This window comes from Haemorhous mexicanus, chromosome 1 (genome assembly GCF_027477595.1).
Source record: "Haemorhous mexicanus isolate bHaeMex1 chromosome 1, bHaeMex1.pri, whole genome shotgun sequence".
NCBI lineage: Eukaryota > Metazoa > Chordata > Aves > Passeriformes > Fringillidae > Haemorhous > Haemorhous mexicanus.
Genome location: NC_082341.1, coordinates 64,977,473 through 65,000,508, shown reverse-complemented (window position 1 = coordinate 65,000,508; position 23,036 = coordinate 64,977,473). Strand labels below are relative to the sequence as shown.

General features: G+C 38.1%; 1 protein-coding gene across 3 annotated transcripts in view; it reads right to left on the bottom strand.

Annotated features, from left to right (window-relative positions):
• The window catches only part of KIF13A (kinesin family member 13A), a 104,499-nt gene that overhangs the window by 56,027 nt on the left and 25,436 nt on the right, over positions 1-23,036 (bottom strand). For all 3 annotated transcript variants that reach the window (XM_059851622.1, XM_059851604.1, XM_059851613.1), the window contains exons 3-4: positions 8,158-8,170; positions 2,041-2,101 (exon numbers count right to left, since the gene is read on the bottom strand). In XM_059851622.1, coding sequence (XP_059707605.1) covers positions 2,041-2,101; positions 8,158-8,170 — 74 coding nt within the window. The remainder of the gene's footprint in view (positions 1-2,040; positions 2,102-8,157; positions 8,171-23,036) is intronic.

Sequence of the window (23,036 nt, the reverse complement as noted above, 5' to 3'; positions counted from 1 at the left end):
TTTTTTTTGTTAATACATAGGCACATTGAGGCCAAGCTGTGAAAACAGACTTAAGGAGTCTTAATATTAATAATATATAATTCTGAAATATTGCCATATCAGCATTTGGTTTTGGATCTAAACCAAGAAATGCTACTGTTGAATAGGATAGCACCAGCTCATGCCCAAGCAGGTGAACAACCCAGTAACTTACACCTGAAACACTTTGGGTTTGGTTTTTAATTACTTTAGTTTCAATCTTGTATCAAATTCATTATGAGCATAAGGCCTGGCAGTCATAAGATAGCTTCAAGACCATACAACAAACACAACAACAACAAAAACAGTGAAACCATTGTTTTATGTACACAAGTCTTTAAGCCCACATTCTTAGCATATTTCTAAAAAGAAAAAAAAAAAAAAAGCCACCACCAAAGCCTCCCACACAGCCTTCCACCAAGAAAGAAACTCCAACAAAACACCCCCACACACACACTTCCCCTCAACAAAACAAGATAAAAAACCCAAAGCCAAAAACCAGTTTTGGTTTTCTTTTTTTCCCAGGCAGGAATACTGACTGGAATAGGCAAAAAAACCACCTCATAACTTACTAGCCAGTAAGAAAGTGGAAGAGATGCAAGGCACCATCTTCTAGGAACCAGTCCAACAAGAGCTTAATCTACACACAGATAATAAAACTTCATTTCTTAGATAAGACAATTCCACTTACAACTTCTGAAACACACAGGAGAGATCTAGCTTTCACTCAAATGAAAAACAAACAGATCTAGAACCCCACTGAATTCACCTGAAGATGGGCTAAACCGAGACAGAAACAAGTCCAACTGGTTAGGAGTGTCTCTTGGGTCTATCCTATCTCTGCTGTGGGTTACTGCCATGCTGTACACAACAGGCATAGTTCCCACGTGCACATGGAGCCAAGGTATGGGCACACACCATCACCTCCTTCCTTTTAAAGGAAACAGGGGTGGGCAAGCACATAAGAGGGTGCTGTGGGCTTCAATAGCTCTCCCAGCCTGAGCTACAAATACTGTGCAGTGCACCTGTTCAGTGCAAACACAGCTCTCGAAGGCTGAACAAGAGAAAAACTTTTTTACCCGAAGAAGCCTCTCTTTGCTCAGGCAATTAAGAAATACAATGCAGTCCTTAAGATTTGAGATTTCATATCAGAGCCTACAGTAGTCCGAAATATATTTTTAACACATGTATATGGCAGTTCATTTGAGATGACAATTCATTTGAGACTGACTTAAACTTTGAGGAAATGAACCCTATCAGCTTTCAAGACTTCTTATGGGCCAAAAAATTTCATAATATGAATATCTAAACTGAATGCTTGGGGTTTTTCCCTTTCCATGGAGCACAGTCTTGAAATCCCAGTGTTCAGAGCTTTCTCTACCAAACCAAGTCCTCTTATACAACATGAATATACTAATAGACAAAACCAGTTATGAGAAAACTGTCAGGATTACAATCTCACGTGGATTAGCCAGTTTTTGGGATGAAGAAGTCACAAAGCTGATCACTCAAAACACATTAGGGATGTGAACAGTCAGACTATGAATCACTTGAAAGACCTGAGATAACCACACTGTCTGAGGAGAACATGCTTTATTCCCCCCTCTCATGCACAGAGATGCAGAGCACTGAAAACATGCACATTCATCACTAGCATCAGTCAGTAATTGCTGATGCAGAAATGAAATTGTGACAGAGACGACAAAAGGCACTTCCAAGTGATCAAAAAAAAAAAAAGTTATAGCTTGAATGTAAAAACATCTCTTCTGAACAGCGTCCCAGGCACCTTAAAACTTGCATTCCTTTTCAGTTGAGGAGCTAGTACCAGATGACTCAATCCTTGTAAAAATGATAAGTCTGCCTCTGTGAAGAAATCACTTGAGCATCACAATGAAAAATGCACCAAAAAAAAAAAAAACCAAAAAAAAAAAACAACCCCAAACCAACTTCACAAAACAAAGGTCCAAACTCCCACATGTTCTCAAATTATTTACACTGTCCACTGTATAGAAAATAGTTTACCTGCATATTTTGTGGTGTTTGATTCATCCATGGACCAGAAACAGTGATCAAAGGCAAACACCTATAGAAATACATAAAAAGACAAATTAGCAACCCTGGTTATAAGACTTTTGATTTAAAGCAGTACATATTCATGACAGCATAACTGCAGTTGGGCTCTACTATTTCTGCAGATCCTAAATCAGAACTGTAATAAGGCATAATTGGCAGAAATATTTTTTGTAATCAAAGACTTTTGTGTAATCATGAGAGAAACAGAGCTCAATACTTCTTTTCTATCTGTATGATACACTATACAGATTACTCCTTACTCTATCCCCTAATACAGATTACAAAACACAGTCAAAAAGTAATCATTAACTCCACTCTTCTCCAGGCACCAAGAATGACAAATGTTTCTGTTAACAGTAACAGAACAGCAACACAAGGACTCAATACACAGAATTTGGTGAGATGACTATTTAGCAGACATCAGCGCAATACACACGATTTTTACCATGGGATGCACTTCTGATACTCAGAAGAGCATTACTACTCACAAGCCCTAAGGAGCAAATAAATAGTATTAGATTATCCATCTAAACAAAGAGGACAGTACTGCATCTCAGTAGAGGAAGCTCAGAAACTACAAATAGAAGATGCAGCTCTATGAGAGAAACAAGCTATCACAGCCTGCTTAAATGAAAAGGCTTAACATCACTTCGGTCAAGAGATCCAGAGAGAAACTGAATGAGATTCAATACTGCGCTCAGAGGGCTTGCAAACCTGGAAGAGTGTCCTGTATAACCACTTAACATGCTGGGATTTGATCCAAGTTTATTTTCCTGCACATTCCAGAACATCATGACAGACATTTAACCTTTTTCTCACAGGTTTAGGTTGCTACAAACACACCTTAAGCTGCAGTGAATTTTCCACATTTTGCCATGATAAACTGACTGCGGACAAGTTAACAATGTAGATTCTGGTTTTGTTATTGGAGTTTTTTAGGGGGAAGCACAAGAGGTGGGGAAAATCTCAAACCACCTTTTTAATAAAACTTTGCCTGGGTCAAGATTGTCTTTGCCTGGTCATCCAACAGGTGATCTCCTTTGTGGGACAAACCATGCATGTTAGTGTATAGCAAGAGCCACAGGCTCTGTCAGCTGAAATATGCAAATTCCCTAGAGACAAATCCTGAGGTGAGGACAAAGATGGATCATTTTTGTTTGGCTTGTGGGGATGAAGAACATCTTGAAGTGCCAGCTATTCAGAGTTACTACACAACATAATCTACAGATGCGCTGCAATCTAACCCTTCCCAAAACATCCATTGCTGCAAATATTACAGGAGGTAACACCAGGTTAGCACAACAACCTCACCTCCTTCCCTTTCCTCCAGCTTAAAGCAAAACACATCAAATGGCCTGAGAGAAGACTTAATACTGAGACAACACAGTCTGTAAGAGTGAAGAGTTCTGGAATTCCCTTCTGAAGAAAAAACAAACAAACCCATAATAATAATCTAACAGGGAGGCCTGAGTCACTGCAGCACAAATAGAATCAGACATCATCATGAATCAGGATGATGCCTGATGTGACTGAGTCAAAAATGTCATTTGGCCACTGAACTGCAAGTAAAATGCAGCAGTTACTCCACCTTGTCTTCAGACACTCACATAAGTTGGGGGGCATTTTCAATTACATTCTATGCATTTAGTCATCAAATCTATGCAAAAAACTATGTCATCAGAAAAAACACAAACTCTTTTCCTAACTTCTACAGTCCATCCAAGAACTACTGTTTCTCTTCTCATATTCAAATTCTATGGAAATTTCTGTCACAGGACTTGCTAACAATATCTGGTCTCTCCGATGATCAAATGGCAAGCAATTAAATTACAAAAAAACCCCTCAGAACCTACTGTAAGGATTCAAAACTGACCATTCTTCCCCCCTTAAAACTAAGTGTTATCTGCAGTGGATCACACAGACCAGTTAAAAATGTTACTTGGCTATACATGCTTACATGTAATAACTTAATGTCAATACAGCACTACTGTAGGCCAATTTAATCTATTGTCCTACACATTTTCCCCTTGGTTAACACAGAAAATGATGACAGGATCATTCAATGACTTCTAATTTAAACACTGGTCTTGCAAAGAGGCTCTTAAAACTAAAATATGGGCTTGCAGCCAAGTATTTCTTCCAGAAAAGCAAATTTTATTGGGATGTTTTTAAAACGGTAAAAATTGGTCAGACTGGTTTTCAAAAGGTCAAAAAATGATTATGCAATAAGAAAAGAAAAATTCTGCCTTCAGATAAAACAAATGTAAATATAGCATTTTAGTTTGTTTCCATAATAAACATAAAAAAGCTGGGGCATGGATTTGGTCTATTTATAAATTCTGTTCTGGAAAATTGCCAAATCCTTCTAACAGAAGTAACAAGATTACTTTAAAAAAAAAAGTGTCAGGCAAAAAGACAGAAACTGCTGGTGCATGCACTATCTGCAAAACATGCAGAGCAGCTGCAGCTAAACTCCCCTCTCCATTAAAACAGGCAGGAGAACACTAAAACATTACTTTGATTAGTGATGACAAAACAGCAACCTTGAACACTCCCAGCAACCATACCTTAAGGATTCACCCAACCAAAACAATTTTATGGACAACTGAGACCTTTGGGAAAACAGATTGCAAACAGAGGAATTAATAGAGTAAAAAGAAGGCACACAGGAGCAAGACACGTGGTCCCAATCAGCAAGGCTCTTCAACATGTACATCAGGAAGGCATTTTATGGGAAATGTCTGTAGGACAGCATTCTACCAAAAGAGTAACCCTTGTACAGAAAAGATGATGAAAAAGATAACTATTTTATATTTTTCTGATGCCCAGTGCAGGAACGGCAGGACAAGCAATCTCAAGTTGAGCATGGAAGTATACTTGGGGTCAAGACACAGAATATATACCATGAAGAAACAACTAAATATTCTAAATATCATCTAATGTGCTCCCTTCTTTCTCCTCTCTTCACTGATTATTCTTCCTTAAAACAGAAGTGGTGAGTATCACTGTTTTTCCTGATAGAAGTGTGCAGAATAATTATTTTTCTCTTAATAATTTTTTCTCCCCAGAATCCATTTTCCTGAAAAGGGTATTAACCCACCTGTAAATACAACTATCAAAGCCATGAAAAGTTCTGTTAATGGTTAAGTCTCAGACTCAATACCCGATATTCAAACTGGGCATTATCAGGCACTGAAAAAGCATTTTTAGCAAAAATCTTTACCAACTTGTACCAGAAGTCTATCTACCAACTATGTCAAAACTATTAAAATGTATTTGAACAACGATATCTATGCCACAAACAGAACTTTTTATACTTCAAGCACCCTATATGAAGTAGTTTTTAACTACATTTTGGAAGGTGTTTAATAGTATTCTTTATTTTCATTAATAGTGTTCTGGGCTTTTAAACAATAGAGGGAATTAACAAACAAGCCTTTAAAATTTTCTTATTTTCTGCAAGATTCTGTGTCTTATACTTCATCCTAGCATCTAAAAGAGAAAGCTAGGTAAAAGGAGGCTGCCAGAAACCTGCCACCCTAGGGTAGCAGGTTACAAAGCAAAGATTTTGAATGAAAGGATGAACTGGGTACATTCAGCACAACCATATAGAAATGGAAATGTATGGGAAAGAGCTAGCTGGGAAGTGCTGGATCCTGGTAGTACTGTATCCAGAATTATTGAAAGTGTGCACATTAGCCTAAAAAAACTAAGTTATGTAGGTCATTTCTAGGTTATAGAGAGCTGTACTTGGAGTGTTAGCAACTCTTAGAAATTGCACAAAACATTTGTTCTGGTAACCACAACATTTAAGAAAAACAAAAGATATGGGGCTTTGGTTGCTTCAGCAAACACCTGCAGCAGTTTAATAGGGCTGATGATTATTTTGCTAGGAGACAACTAGAAGTTATGGCTTCTTCAACAAGGCATGCAGGTCTATGCATCCATCACATGTGTCAGTGAAAAATCTAGAGTTTTGTCTCAAATTCACCTGTACCTGTGGCTTTAAAACAAAATTGCAGATTTTAATTAGATTTTAAATTAGAGAAGCCATTGTGGCTGCTGCTGCAGTTACATATCACAGAATCTAAAAAGAGAGCCAAATAGGTGCTCACATTTTAAAAAGCCAAAACAACGTTCTGCACAATGTGTTTTCATTAAGGTTCCTAATCAATGGCTTGTAGAAATAATAATTTTAAGGGTTTATGCATATAAGTATACTTATGGAAACTAGTTACAGGTAATGAGCACCATACCCAATATTAACTGCCTGCCAGTTTAAGCCAAATTACATAATCAGTTTCAAAAAAAGTTTAATTTCACATTAATTATTCTTATGAAGTCTAATCCTCAGTATAGGCTAGGCAGAGTCTGTGGCTTCCAGCATTTAGCAATGCATTACCCAGATTGAACATAATCCCTAACACATTGTCTGTGCAGTTATAAAATGTTCCAAATGCATGACCAATGTTTAATGGCCATTTCTACCTGACCAAGAGATGGCCAATTAATCACATTTTGCTTTCATTGAGAAACAGTCAGTCTGACAGGTTGGGTGCTAGTTGGCTCCTAAAAAGGAAAGGAAGGGAGAACTGAAGAAGGGAAGTTTTCATTTCATTTCAGGGCAGCTGTTCCTTCAGACCTCTTACAACTGTTGATGGAGATACATAAGGAAATGGCAGACAGAGTCTACACCAGTCAACTTAATGTCCATGGAAGCAATCAAAGAACTGAAAATAAAAGTTGGTCACTATGACAAACACAAGAGCTGTGACAGGGCTGAAGAAGTGTGGAGACAAAATCTGAAGGGACCCTGGGACACAGCTCACAGATCTCAGCTCAGAACAACTGTTTTACCTTTGTCACAAAATTACACTTAAATGGAAGTTTTGCAGAAATAGCAAAATATAAAGCAAAATAGCATCCAAATATCCCTACATAAATTTTTCTATCACAGCTTCTGAGCTCCCAAGTGAATTTGGGAAAACAATTCATCCATGGCTAATGATAAAGTAGCCCATTAAAGGTAAATAGACTTTCATTATTTACAGAATTTTATTTTAAAATTAACTATGTGCAGTACCCCAAAAACTGTATAAATCAAGAAATCTCATACCACCTCTTTACAAACTCAGCAATGTCAGTTTTCCCCAGATGGTACTAACCTTCTGTCTCAATCTGATAAATATTTCACATAACATCCTAAATTCCAGCACTATAGCTTAAGGATATTAATGACCATCCAACTATACCTAACAATAATGTGACATTTACGCACAAGCTTGCAGCTGTTCTGGTTTTGTCAAGGAAACACAAGGCCGTACGTAAGCTTTTACATAATGTCCAGAATAACTTTATCTGCCTATAATGGAGCATAAATCATGCACTACAGAAAATGAAGGGTCTTGTAAAAAATAATGGTTTCTGGTGAAATTATAGCATCAAAAGGAAGGAGAGTTCTCTTCCTTAAAAAAACAAAGTTTAACAATGATCAAACTCTCTCTCTTTTATTACACATATCAACTGATAAAAGAATTTTATTACATGTCTCAACAGGTACATATCACTTGTTCTCCTGCCCTTCCCCTGCACTACAAACAACACAATATTTTCTATGTGAATTCTGGTGCACTTTAGCAACTTTTACACTAATTACTAATTCCTGACTATTGTCAAGTGCAAACAAAAATGGCTTATCTATTACTAGATGTTTTTTGTTGCCTTTTAAAATAGTATTTGAACTTTTAAACAGAACTGTTTGTAATGACATTTTTTACACACACTATTTATTCAGTCTTTCAAATGTTTTTATGACTGCATTAAAATTTTGGCTTGTCCTGGTCACAGCTTTAACAAGCCATGTGCCTTGCCTGCATGTGAACTGGATTAAAATATATTCTTCTGAAAATATGAAGCTTTTAACTTGGAAGTTTGAAGAACAAATATTTTTAATGTTTTCCTTTTTTGAAGCCATGTTGTTCACATACTACAGCAATATGCCCAATACTTCTGTAGTGCTCAACATTTTCAAGCAGATAAAAATGTAAAAAGAGACAAAATACTTACCTTTGGTGGTTTTCTAGATGATTGGCAATAAACCCAGCAACAGTGATGAGAAGCATGAATACAAAAAGAGAAGGGAACAAATAAAAAAAAAGAAACAAAATCAGTATATGTCATTACTATAATTTGAACTTTTTTTAAATCCACAAAGTATTTAAGAGTAATCAGATCAGAAGATATTTAAATGAGATACCACATATTTTTAACTAGTAATTACTTAATTACTAATACTCTCCCACATTAAAAACAAAGTGCCAAATTCCTTACAGATATAAAAATCTAACAGAGCTGTGTTCCAGAAGAAAGACAAGTATCTGTTTTGTCATAAAAGATGAAACACAGCCATCTCTGGTGGCAAAGAAACTGAGCCTGCAAACTGGCAGACCAAGGTGCCAGGGTGAAGCCCCACTGAGTTCAGCAGTGCTACACAAACATGACCAAGGTAAGAGTCAAGCAAATGTTTCTTGCAGAGTTTACAGAAGTGAAGCAAAAGAAGCTTGTGTGGGTTGTGTCACAGAAAGCCCACACAGAGCACAAGAAACCAGTGCAAAAACACCATCACCATTCACACCCAGCTCCAACGAGTGCTATCAATCAGAAATAACACAGGGATGACAAACCCCCAGTCAAAAGACAACAGCTCAGAGTACTTCAAATTGTCCTTAAATGCTTTTATGCTTTTGCTGGCAGGTATGGTCACATTATAAATTCAATCACCTTGGGTTTTTCTGGTGGGATTGGTTTCAAGTGAGATCACTGTGCAGCCCTGTGCTCCCTGATGCCAATGCAAGAGAGGAGGTGAACATACAGTGCAGAGCTAGACTGACTTAGGCCATTCATCAAAACTACAACCTTAGGCATATGTTTAAATTATATATGGAAATAAGAAATTTCCACTGGCTCTTCACATCAAGGGAAAAAAAGCATGGATGAAGGAAAGAAAAAGCATAGATGAAGAGGAAAAAATACAATAAGGAAGGTCTATATACAGACAACACAAACAGAGAATGCAGTAAGGTTTATTTATAAGGACAGACATGAAAGGCAGAGCAACAGACACACTACACAAAATTCAAATATATCAAATATGTATTTCTGCACTCTCAGTGCAGAAACACCTGAGACCAAGCCATGCCTTCATCCACCAGTCTGTACATATCAACCCCACCAAGTTGGGAGGACGGCAGGGAAGACACAAAGCACTTTGAGCACTTTTCTTAGGAACCCACAATAGAAGGGCTCAGCAAAAAACTCTGAAGGGATGCAAATCCACAAACACCTCTTACACAATCTTTTCTGCCTACTCTCAGCTCATACCTCAGATGACACATCTGCCTGAAACAGAAGTTACAGAGCTGGGACATGGCACTGGTGCAATGCAAACATCATTTGCCTCCAGCCAAACCACCTGCTGCAGCTTTACCCTTTAATTAGTGGTGGCTACACAGCTCAGTCCATGGCTAGCACATGTACAGGTGGCTCAGAACTTGTGCAGAATGCACTCTTATCTATCTGAAAAATACATTTAGCTCTACCCTGAATATTACCATTTTAATCCATTTTCAGATGTGATGCAATTACAATGTTATCAGCTTGTCTAGATGTGGGATTCACATTCTCTGAATCTCAGAGAAGCAGTGAGAGAAGAAGAGAAAAGAATGCTCAAAACAATTCTTATCTCATTTGCTGCACCTGTGTTGTGCCAAAGTGGAATGCATTGTGGAAGACTGTTTACCTGAAGGGAATTGGTAATTGGATTCTGGTGTGAGTGTTTTGAGTCATTGGCCAATTGAATTCGCATGTGTGTGTGGGGACCGTCAGCTGACAGTCACAAGATTCTGGGCAGTTGAGTGCTCTGTGCAGATTCAGTTTAGATGTAATGTAATATAGAATACGTAGTATAATAAAGTAATTAATTAGCCTTCTGATAAGATGGAGTCCTCCTCATCATTCCTCCTGGACATCAGGCAAAAATATCACTGATATCTAGACAGAGTCCCAGCACCACCTCTAAACTTCTAAGACAAGTTCCTATTGAAAGAAGTCATCCAAAGCTTTTTGGGATGCTTTTAAATACACTCATACCTTGAAAAATAATTTAGGATTATATCAGCTTTACTAGAGAATTCCTGACAGACTGCTGTACAGATTCAGCAGAAGTCCTAAACAGTTTATTTGGAAGTAAAATCCAACAGAAAGTTTACCAACTGCTTTTTCTTCCTGGGATCATTCTTGTTAGGCCTAATTCGAAAAGGTACAGAACATCACTGAAGTGAATAAATGGTTTGATACATGATTCTTAAGATATTTACTTAAGCAGTGTAAGCCACTACTTTTTTGGAAGCCTCCTCTAGCTTTACTTTGATGTCTATTTCAAGAAAAGTCTAATAGTCACTTTTTCAACCCTGGTGCGTGGCAGAGCTTCCCAGTAGCATCATTGATCTCTGGGATTTCAAAGCACAAGCAGCTGCAGCTTCCTACCATATGTCACATCCAAATGCTCCAAACTCTGAATACCAACTTCAGCAACTCCCTGCATCACCAACAGCAATATGATCAAAGGCCTCTGGAATAAGTCAGCTATATTCACTCACAGGATAGGTTTTTAAGCTATTTGGATATATCAGCTAATCAACTCAGTGTAACCATCATTCTGGCAGCAATTCAGATGGAAACACTCCAAAATACTTCAATCAAAGGACTCAAACTAATAATTAAAGAACTGTTTACAGTTTACTAGAAATCACATCTGTGGCAGCTTAAAGATGTGCTATAAAATCCTGCATTAGCCTAACCAATTTTTGACATAATATTTTTTGTTTGCTTTGCTGTCTTTCTTTTAAAAATATGTGCTTCCTTACTTCTTCCCATTTCCAGCATTCTTCAGCTTTATAGATAATTGAAGCTGTACAGTGACCATATAAATGTGGTCATTCAGTGTCACAACTGGGGCTGGAGAAGCAGAGACACACACAACACACACATGGACCTCAGATCAGAGACACAGCAACAAAAATGCTTATCTCCAGGAATTTTTAATTCCATGTCTAGTCATCCATGGTGTCAATGATAAGATACAGCTATGCCTTTTGAGTGACAACAAAATCTCCTCTAAAACAGACAGTTAGTATACACTTCAGGAAATTATCAAAGTTACCTAACCTTGCAATGCATCTTCATCACAGCAGATTTTGGTTTAACCTGATGGGCATCTTCATCTGTACACTCAGAAGACTGACTTTTTTAACATGTCTGGAATTCAAAACCCAAGCAAATACAACCAGAGTCTGAAAAACATTCTCAAAGGTCAAGGGAAAAGTATGGAATTCATAACCACAAAGCCCACTGAACTTCTGGAATTCCTCCTGCCTTTGTCCTTAAGCCTTCATGACTTCAGTGAAATATCACTAGAATGATTTTCTAACTTTACTGAGCAGTGTGTCTTCTGTGGGTATCTACTCAGGCTTTTTGCTTCACAACAGTACTAAGCCTCTCCTGCCCCGCTTGGCTAACACACATCAAGATCTCAGAGTGCTTAGCTACCTCAAACTTTAAGCTAGATAAAGAAAGATAGGCTACAGAAAGGTTTGTGCCAATGTCAACTTTTTTTTCTGTTATCTCTTGCTGAGACTAAACTCAATACTTCCCACATTTGCTAAGAGAAGTGACTCACAAAATATCAGTTCTCATGTTCTATGTCAGCACATGAATGAGAAGTCTTCCTGACTGCACTCACATTTTCTCTCTAGCACCTCAGCCCATTGCCTGTGACAGCACACCACAAGAGGAGTGCATTTTGCTAGTATAACAGCAACGAAGGCTCTTTCTTCATTTTTTTAAACTATCCTCAATCTCTCTCATAGGAGTCTCCTTTTGTCATACAAAAAGCTGATACAAGATGACATTGCATATTCTGACTAGAAAACTAGTCCCATGCAATAGGAAGCAAGCGAAGACACTCTTGCACAATGAGCATCCAGAAGTATGTGATACTGTCATCCTAAAGACTTAGTAACTTTCAAAACAAGACTTTTTTTTGACCCTTAGAGGTTGTAGTCAGTATTCCCAACCAAATGTTGCTTCCACCAGAAGGAAAGACATTTTATATATCAAAAAAAAACCTTGAAAGAACTATTTTTTCTCTACATTTCATGTAATGCAGCTCCATCACCCCACCCACCCCCAACCCTCAGTCAAGAAAGTCACCTTCAACAGGGACAAGGTACATTCTAAAACGAGCAGGTAGGCGTAAAACCAGCTACTCCACATTAAAAGACACAGAGGAACAAGGAGTCTCCGAAAAACAGGTCTTAGATTCTTTGGAACATGCACACAGCCCAATTCATCTCCAAATCAACTGTTCTAAGCAGCCAAGTAGGTCATGATTGTACTATAATTATTTCACATTTTGGAAAAGTATTTGGGGTTTTTTTTCCCATACTTTCTCACATTAGTTAATCAAGATGAAGCAACCATAACCAGCTATTTTAAATAACCACACACAGTATCTATGAATGAATGAACCAGATGAGTTTGCAGCTCTTGTAAAGCTGACTACACCCAAAGTCAACATCTAAGATGCTGTGTTTGAAAAAACTTTTTGCTCTCATCACATGTGCAACCACAGCAAATTCACGGTACTGAATGATTTCCCAAATGTATAATTGTTTACATTTAGTGGTTACATAGTCATTGACATACTCTTCAGGGTCACTGGTCAAGAGAATTATTACAAGCAATTATCAATATACAAGAAAAATGGAGAAAAGTCTTCAGGTCTTTTTTCAACTTGTCATATAAAATAGTCTTTCCTCTGCAAGCACAAAGATGATCAAATTGCAAAGATCATCCTGATAAAAATAATATTTCTTAGATTTCACTGCTCCAGCATCTCTGGAGTCTAAACGCCAGCTGTTCAAAACAAGTATTGTAGTATTGTATTTTAAATTTGGTTTAGTTTTTGAAAATCAGGCTGCCTTACAGTTCAGGCTGAGCCTGTCACCAGCAGTGTGTGTTTGCCTCACTCAACGGCAGAGTGCAAGGGAGCAAACCTGTGGAAGGATGGCTGTAAGGAGTGTGCCTCGCTATCCAGGACAGAAGTAACTGCACTGTTTGTTTATCCATGTGCCTGCAGCTCCCAGAGTGCAGCAGCAGAGACAGCAAGCACTCAGCACTCCTAACTGCAAACAGTGTAAATTATGTAGAAGCAGAGAGATCGTGTTTCTCCTGTCTTTCACAGTAAGGTCATGCAGCTCTAGGGCCTTTCCTTGTCTCCTGGTTTATCACTACAGGCTGTTACCTGCAGGCTTGATACCAAGCACCTTAAAAAGCGTGGCTTTATATTATTGATGAACACTGTGCTAAACTACCTAGATAAAGATCACAGTCTGCCACAGCAGCAGTTTCAGGTGATAGTACACCATTTTCTCTACAAAGAACACAGAAAAAGGACAGTTACTTGCCCATTTCTCCCATGAATTTTCTAAACACAGAGTAAAGTAAATGGCAGGGGCAATGCCCTTAAAGGGAATCCCACCTTTGTGCTTGTCTGGGGGCTACATCGTACAGCTGACTAATGAAACTGGCATCACGATTCCTTAGTGCAATTCTTGGACGAATTACTTTACATACTGTGTGAGCACACATACATACACAAATATAAATAGTTATTTTATATTCTTGCATAAGGTGAGCAGCACATGCCCTGTTAAATCCTCTTACCCAGCAAAAGCCTGTTCTATAGACAAAACAATCCTTTGAAGAACAGCAAAAAAACCCCAAACATTTTAACAAGTAAAGCAATTTGAGCAAGTGCCTGCATAATAAGGTGGTAGCTGATCATAATCAGAAACACCATGAGAAACAGACGCATACTCTAATAATAAGATGTTCTCACATGCTTTACGGAAACCTACCACATGCAAAGAGACAAGTCAGACACTGAAATCAGAACGACAAATACTGCAGTGCAAGTGAAACAAAATAGACATTAGAGTAGAAGAGTGACTTCCATGACACAAAGGAAACAAAGACATTTGGATATTTCACCATAACAGGGTTCCACTGAAGTTCAGTTACTACAGCAAGGAAGCAAACCATCATCCACAGGTTATGAAACCAACTCAAGCTCATTAAAGTAAGTGAAAGGCATAATATTCTGACATTTACAAGATGGAAGACAAAGTGACAGCTGTCCAGGAACATCATTAGTTGCTAACTCACCTTCACTCTCAAATTCTGAGTATTTTTACTGCTCAAGGCATTTTAATTTCAATGCCAACAATTTGTTGATGTGAAGTTCAAGTGTTTCTAACCTTTACACAGAAGCCTTGATGTCATGTAAAAACAAGTTTCTATTGAGAGCCCAAAAGAAGACAGATACCTGGCCTGCATGCAACTGCACATCACTTTGCAAAGAGCAACTGCCTTAAGAGAGCAGTCACCACCCATGAGTGGAAAGATTAATTTATTACTCTGCTAGAAAACGTGCTAAAAAACTAAAATCTGAATACTCTCCCACACAGAATAAGTCAGGGTTTTAACAACCCATTTCAGCTAATTTGTTTAGTTTCGCTGAAAAGGCAAAAACTAACTAAAATTGTCTCTGAGACTCAAGACCTTTAACGAAATCCTGCTGAGACCCTAACTAGAACCCCCCCCCCCAAGTTAAATGATCTATTTTCACCAAGTCTTTAATCATGCTAATTCAAACTTATCCAGGACTCTAGTTATGGTAATGAAAACCTGCTGCACCATTTACAAATATAGTAAAACCACAAATATAACAAGCTTGTCCTTACTAACATCCAGCCTCATGACAAAGAGGCAAAGGCAAGTTTATCTAATATTCCCAGGTACATTACCAAGTAGTCTTGTCCCTTTTAAAACCTATTCTTTTCCCCTCCATTTCAATAAAGCTGCAAGTACAAGAACCTAAACAAGTAGATTTTTACCACCTAAACAGATTTAACTAATCAGGACAAGGAAATGAGGGAGGGGAAAAAGAATCTGATCTCAGAACCCAAGATCTATTAGCCCTTAAGGGCAGTCTCCAAAGAATGATTCTTAGCCTGAAAACAATGAAACTGCTGTCAGAGCAAACATGCTACAGGTCTGGAAAGTATGCGGAAACATATTCTAGGAGTGTTAATAGCATTGCAGTGGCATTTATTAGGCACCTGTTATTCTTATCCTGTTGCATTTATTACCAGTGTTCTTGAGGAGAAAACACCCCAAGCATTAACTGGCATTTCAACTCTGTGCACAAACGCTATGGAGACTCTCACACCCAGCCCATCACTGGGGTTGGCTACTGACAGCTGTTAACTACATCCTAAGTTTCCTACATCAATGGAAAATGTCCCCTTCCAACACTTTGCAACTCCTTTAGCATTCCTTCAGAAATGCTGCTTGTAAGAACCATCAAAACACCAGTGAAGATATACCCCTTGTGGAAGTAGCGCTCAAAGCTTTTGAAAAATATACTGCTATTTTATCACTATATACAGTACTTAATCCAAGACAGGTGACTTCCAAGGGTAGGTGAAAAAAATTTGATAAGCAGCACAGCATTTCCTAAATTAAATTTAACTTTGTTTGCTGGTTCAAAACTCAGGCATTACAATTCGTTGAAAGGACATAAACAGAGAAATTAACAGCTTCACTGACAAGGCAGAAGACAGAATATCTCTCGTCAGTAGAAAGACTGTGTACCAGAAAGAACTAAAGCATAGGAGTAAATCAAATAACTGGATCTCAGCTTTGGTTCTAACACCTTACTTTCCTCAACAAATGGAAAAAAAGAAAAAGAACCCACCCTTTTGAATGCAAGAGCAGCATATTTTTCATACTCAATCAGGACAAGGATATTGTTGAGAAGTTACTGCATGTGCACCAGTCCTGACCATGTATTCTGACTGGACAACAGACAAGAACCCCCAGGTTTCACTGTCACATTCTTTTGCCATAACAGGGAAAACTACCATTCAATTGTCATCTACTTTATTTTACTAATGAGATTTCAAGAGAGATGCTAATTGGGTTTGACACTTCATCCTTTCACACAGCTCTGCAACCCTATGTTAGCATTCTTCAAACAACTGCAGTATGAAAAAGTTATCTGAGATTCAGCAAAACTCACAGATTACTGTTTTTGTTTCATCCTAGCCTGTGTTTTTGTTGACGTGAATATTAAATGAATTTATCAGAAGGAAAATACTGTTCATTAATTTGTAATTAAAATTAAAACTAAGGTCTGATGACAATACACTTTAGCACAGCAAATTCACCAAAAGCAAAGAAAGTCTATCTCAGCTGGCTGCAGCACCAGTTGTTTTTGGTAACTTTGAGATGACATTATTTGCTTTAACATGCAGCATTAACAACTGCTACCATTTACCAGAAAGTGGACATAATACAGAGAAAGATAATGATGGTGATTCATGGGATGAATAAGGTTTATTGTGTGGAACAATATACCAAGAATATCAGCTCAAATCAATTCTACATAAACAGTGAATAAGATCTCCTGAGCTGTTGCAGGACAAGCACCTAGAAGTAGTGAGGAGGCTTTCTTTCTATACAGCACTCATGCATATGACACCTCTAGAAATCTTTCCACAGAGCTCTGCAAAGCTTAAGAAGCAACCCAGTGCTATGAAATGAACCACACAATTAATCCAAAGGATAGAAAAATCCTTCATGGTGTGAGCTCCAAGTTTACCAGTTAACAAATCAGACAGGTAACCACCTTGACAGAGAGATGACATCAAGCACTAAGTTACTGAATCTATCATGGAAAGGTACAACCTGAGAGCATTTCTACAATCTGAGAATAGATAATTCCCAGCAGAGATGAGCGCCAACTGCTATGGCACTCAGAGTTTGGGGTTTTTTTCATCTGAGGACCTCTGACAGAGGTTAGATACCTTTCTAGTGGACACCAGAAACATCAAAGAGAACATCCTACATGACAAGGGATGTGAGAAAAAAAGTATTTAACAAGCTCCCTTCTCCAGCGAGCTGTGAATTTGTAACAATTTCCATAAATATTATGTTACTTTGAGCCACAAGCATTTCGTTTTTTTACAGCAAAGCTTGCAGGCCAGGCCCCTCTAGCAGGCATTATGGGATGTATGACATGTGTGCTTGGTGGAAATGACAACTACCTCCTTGCCAGATACTTTACTATAAATCACAAATTATAGGAGTGACAAACACACCACCCTTCTAACCAACCACTACAAAAAGCACAATGGAAAAAAAAGCCAAGATCCCTAAGTCTTCCTGGACTGAAAAATGAAGTACACACTGCGTCTGAACAACAAAATAGGAAATATTTAGACTTGGAGCAGCACTACAAGTCTAACATCTTCACAGGGCTAAAAAAACAAGGATCATCTTATGACTGAAATATATTAACTTAACAGATAACAAATTAAATGACAAATAACAAATGATATTTCAATCCAATATTAAGAAATTTCCAATATTCTTTTGCTAGATTTAATTGAATTCTAAATGGTTGAATTCATGTTCTTAAAGAAGCCTGCTTTGATATGATGAAGAATAATAAAATCACAAGAAAAAAAAATTAAGTAGTAGGAACTGGAGTAATTTTTCTGTGAGGAGAGCTGGCATTGAGGAAGCTGGCATTGTTCAGCCTGGAGAAGAGAAGGCTCGAGGGGAATCTCATTAAGGTATTTATATATGTGAGGGAGGGTGCAAAGAGGAGGGAGCCAGGCTCTTTTCAGTGGTGCCCAGTCACAGGACTAGAGACAATGGGTACACATTGAAACAAAGGACGTTCCATTTTCTCACTCTGGGATCAAGCACAGGCACAGGCTGCCCACAAAGGCTGCAGACTCAAAAGCTGTCTGGACACAATCTTGCTCAACTTGGTCTATGTAGCCCTGCTTCAGCAGGGGGGTTGAGCTAGGGGTTCAACCAGATGGCCTCCAACCTCAACACTCTTGTAAAAAAAGCTAAAATCACTTTTTAAAGTTGTGGTACACAGCAGTAGCATGGATGTTACACATATAAATATATGACAATATAAATGTATAATATAATCTGCAAGGCTTGAGACTCAGGAACTTTTAACCATTACTATAATTCCAGACTTGTGTCAATTTCAAAGAAATCGATAAAAAAACACCTCTAAAAATCCTTAGATCATGTGTTCCCATACCAACCCATATATAGCAGTTTCACACACAAGAAAAAAAGTCAATGTAATATAAAATTTGTGGCAGCTCAGCAATCTTCAGTGGGGTTTCATACCTGGCTTTTATGACCAAATTTTTACCACATCTCCAAAAATATACAAGCAGTCTTCTGTGAAGAATATTATTCACTGTGCTCATCAAGTGAAGTTACCAGGCAAGGCTGGGAATCCAGGTTTCACCTCTCAATTTTCAGTGAACAAGCTTTGACAGTACTACTTTTAACATCACAGTAGCAAATTCTCTAGTTCCAAGCAGATGGTCACAGCCATTACTAAGAAAGTGACAGTACAGCTGCAGGGGAAATGAAATGCCTAAAGACAAAATCTGAAAAAATACTCAGTAAGACTGAGAAGGGATAAGGTACAAATTAGAATAAATCTTAAAAGATTTGCGTGTGCAAGTCAGCAATGTAAATGGGTAAAACAGACAAAGCTGATTTACTGCTGACTTTACATAGAGACTCTCCTATAGAGGGAAGACAGTTACAGCTTTGAAGTGCCTCAGTGGAGAATGAGTCCACAGCTAAATGCCAGCATCTGAAGTGCTTAACTCAAAAACAGAAGAGCAGCATAATTTATTTGTTTTGTTACAATAGACTTCATTTTTACAATACCCAAAAGAGTTGGCCTCTGTCCCATAAAAATTTCAATTCATTTGAAAACCAGCAGCAATACTACAGTGTAGGTCAAGAGTAAAATTCCTGATTAAGTATTACAAGCAGTTTTCAATATAAGAAATGGTGATTCCAAAGAGTAAATATGAAGTCACAGGATTACAGACACAGCAAGAATGCAGTTTACAAGATAGTAGAAGAAGCCATCTCAGACCTCATAGACTTTGAGGCTTTTAGCAAGTCTACAAAGAGGTCACAATATAATGGTACACAAGTCATTAATGTGATCAGACACTTAAGAAACAAAATGGATTTTCAGTATTTTCTGAAAAGACAAACAAAAATTATTTGTGTCTATTCTTACAGCTAAAGAGTGATTTTACATCTGCCAATACAAATTAGCTGGCTAAATTAAGCAATAAAACAGAGAGCAAGAATCTCCATGTCATACAATCTATAACTGTCACAGGCAACAATGCCATAAAGTCTTTTGAGACTGAGTAGCATGAGGCAGAACAGCATTGACTTTTAATTATTTTGACTCATTTTCCTGCTGCCCAGAAAGCTCTCCCAAATTTTGATAAACTTGGCTTTCTACATATGCTCTTTCATGTTGCACTTCCCTCGCAGCTCTAAACACACTTCTACATAAGGAGGCCTTGCAGTTCTCCTCTTCTTCAAATCAGTTTGAATTTATACTTAAGTATAGTGAACCTGGAATGCAGAGAATACAACACAAGTCCAAGATATTACCAAGTCCAACACTACCAAGAGTCTCTTAGAATGGCATTGTTTCTATGTTGCATTTGTACTGAGCTGTTCATGAAGAAACATTTGCATTTTAAAAAAATGGAAAATACAGAAAGAAAAAAATCTTCCTGCACAGAAAGCATAACTCTTTCCAGACTCTGCTATATTCCTTCAGTACTCTTGAAGAACTGTTGCCTCACTCTTCTGTGAATTGCAAAGGGAAGAATCACAACACATTTTGGTTTGCATTAGAGACCAGAAAGGAGGTGAGAACCATAGAAATTGCTTTTTTTTAGAAACCTGAAGCTAGCAAAAACACTTTAGGAACTACAGCTAGCAATTTTTTTCTGAGAATATCTCAGACAAATGAAAACTTTGAAAGCAGAGATTGTATCTTTAATTAGGCTGCAGGTGAAATAGTTTTATCTCTGCAGGAGATGGGGGAGGAGGAAAAACAGGTAAGGTTTCAAGTGTGTACACTCTTTCAGGTCTGAGGCAGAATGAGTAAGCTTCAGACTAAGACACTGGCAACAGTTGCTCTAAGAATACCTCACTGTAATTGCCCAAGAGGCAAAGCCAGTTTAAGAAGTTTCTGCTCTTCTCCAACCTCTTGTTCCTAGCTCCATGCCACAGCCTCTCACATTCTGCTCTACTTCTGCCAGAAAAATGCTAGGCAATGGGAGGATTGGGGGAAGGTTAATTTGCTTTGATGTTTTTTATTTGAAAAATTATCTTAGTTTTACAGAACCAGAAACCAGCTGTACCAACACAGGGAATGTACACGGCCAGCATCAATGTGCAAGGAACCCAGGGAGAGGGAGTGAAGCTGTACTGGCTGTTAGACCACTGCCATATCACAGAAGGGGCAGATCCTCCCCCTGACAGCCATCAGGTCCTTTAATCAAGCCACCTGATGAACACAGCAGAAAACCCAGCAGCAGCCTAGTGCAGCTGCAAAACACAGGTGTTCTCACCAGCCATGGACAGTGCGAAACTACAGATGGAATTGACTGGTATGTTTAACCTTAATGGCCTTCAATGACTCAGTTTTTATATATTAATTTACCTAGCCATTCTTTAATCAGACTTCTGAAAGCTGACATCCTGGGGCAAAGCACAGGTTAATTATAGACATATCTTTGTACTTGCTCTGAATCCACCTTCTGACAATTTAAGTGAAAATCCCACAGTTCTTGTAAGGCAACGGGCAGTAAATCCTTCCTCCTGTTGTTTATGGATGTACAGATCTCAAACCATTTCCCTTTTCCCCTCCAAGCTGTCTTCTTCTAGGCTAGACTTTTTTATTATTGGTTCTTCATGTAGAAGTGGTCTGTAAGCTCGCCACCCTTACTGCCATTCTCTCTCTTTCCCAGTTCCAGCAGACTTTTTCGAGACAGGAGGGTCAGAATAAAACACAATGGTGAAGAGCACTTTGCAGCTGTCCAGAGACATGAAACGCCCTCCCCCATTCCCTGCTCCCTCCCAACATGCTTTCCCAGTAGGTCATGACAGTCTCTTGCCATTTTTCACCCACTTGCTGAGCACTGAGCTGAGGTTTCCCTCAAATAAGCAAAACTCCAAAGTGATTCACCTGGGAACAGGGAGCCCAGAAACCATGGCTGGGTACATAAAGTCAGAAGAGCTTTGTGTTTCACAGTGAGTTTCATGCATCCCTTTATCATTCAGCCACAACCCACCTAAAGGTCATCCCACAGCTTTCTGTGGCTGCCACACTCCAACAGCAATCACAGCAACACCATCTTGCCAATATATTCCATCACACCTATATCCACCCCTTCTGCTGTTCATTTACAAAAGAAGAAATACCAGACCAAGCAGAGACTCTTCAGGACTCCACACAAGATGTTCAGGGGTGAAAGAAAGGATTTTGGTTGGACACGTGGCTCATGCCTGCTGAGTCTGTTACTTTTATTAAGTGGAAGAAGCTAAAAGTCACAAGTCCGTGGGTTGTGGCTGGCTTCTTTTCCTCCAAAACACTTGAAGCACGAATACTGGTGCCTTGATAGCTTAAAATAAATCACTGAAACTGTAAAATTATTTTGAGTATTGAATTTTCCAGAAGTCTTTATTAAAACAGGCTAAGGAAACTTGCACATCCCTTCCAAAGGGAGTAAAATCATGTGCAAAACCTTGGCTAAACTATACTACACCCAATACCATTCATATAGTAATTGCCAAAAAGCAATGTAGAAAATAAGTTTGAATCTTAAAAATGCTATCAATATTTTTGCTAGACACTAGGTTTTTACACTAAATTAAGTGTTGATAAGTTAACTACAGAACCTCTTGGTCAGCTTCTCCCAATTATCTGAAATGATGATGCCATTACTAGAACACCATTTGCTGTTGTTTCAGAATAAAAAGATGCAGATTAAAAAAATGCAGCCCTTAGAAAAGAAAGTGATACAAAAGTCCAAAATCAAAATGACAGTACTGAGTTTTGACATATCCTTCAAAAGCAAAATATCCTTCTGCCTTTGCACCTGTATGCACAATCAAATCTAAAGCTTGGGACATGAAGCAATATTCAGTGCTCTTTTTTAATTTAAATATATTGCAAACAAATTATGTGGCATCATCCAATTCAAAAGCTGCATCCAAGAAATTGTATTCCAGAAGAAAAAAAGCAAGGCTAGAGACAGCATATCTAAGGGATTAAAAACATTTGCTTTATTTTCAGTTTTCTTCTCAACAGGTTGCAATGGAATATTATACAAACATCTTTTCCACCCCTCACTTTCCAAATACTGAGATGAAGATAAGTGAAACACATAAAAGCTTTCTTCAAATACAGCTTTCCATATCTATTATTACAGTATAAACTGAGTGGCTACATTCTGGGATTACAATTTTGTTTTTATTTAGTGTACATTGTGCTACCTTTGACAAAAATGGATATTCTTTGCTTGCCCTACTGAACACACATGTACCTTCTCCTCTGTGCAACACCTGTAGGTAACTAGTCAATAGAAAAGAAGAAATGCAATTATTTCATATTTACTTTGTCTTTCCTAATCTAAACAACCCCTTTGTAGGCAATAGAACCTATCCCTAATAAATAGAATCAAACCTCAAAAGCTCAATACAACATTTCCTTTAGTAATGCATCAGTTGCATAAAAATTACTGTCAAGCTCAGGCAAATATAAGTTAACTGCACAACATAATGATATATAAAATGGCAACCTTTTAATAGAAACCTAGTTTTTCCAAATAGCACTTTTTTAGACTAGTCCACATAAGGTACTTAGGGTAAGTAATTTAGTTACTCTG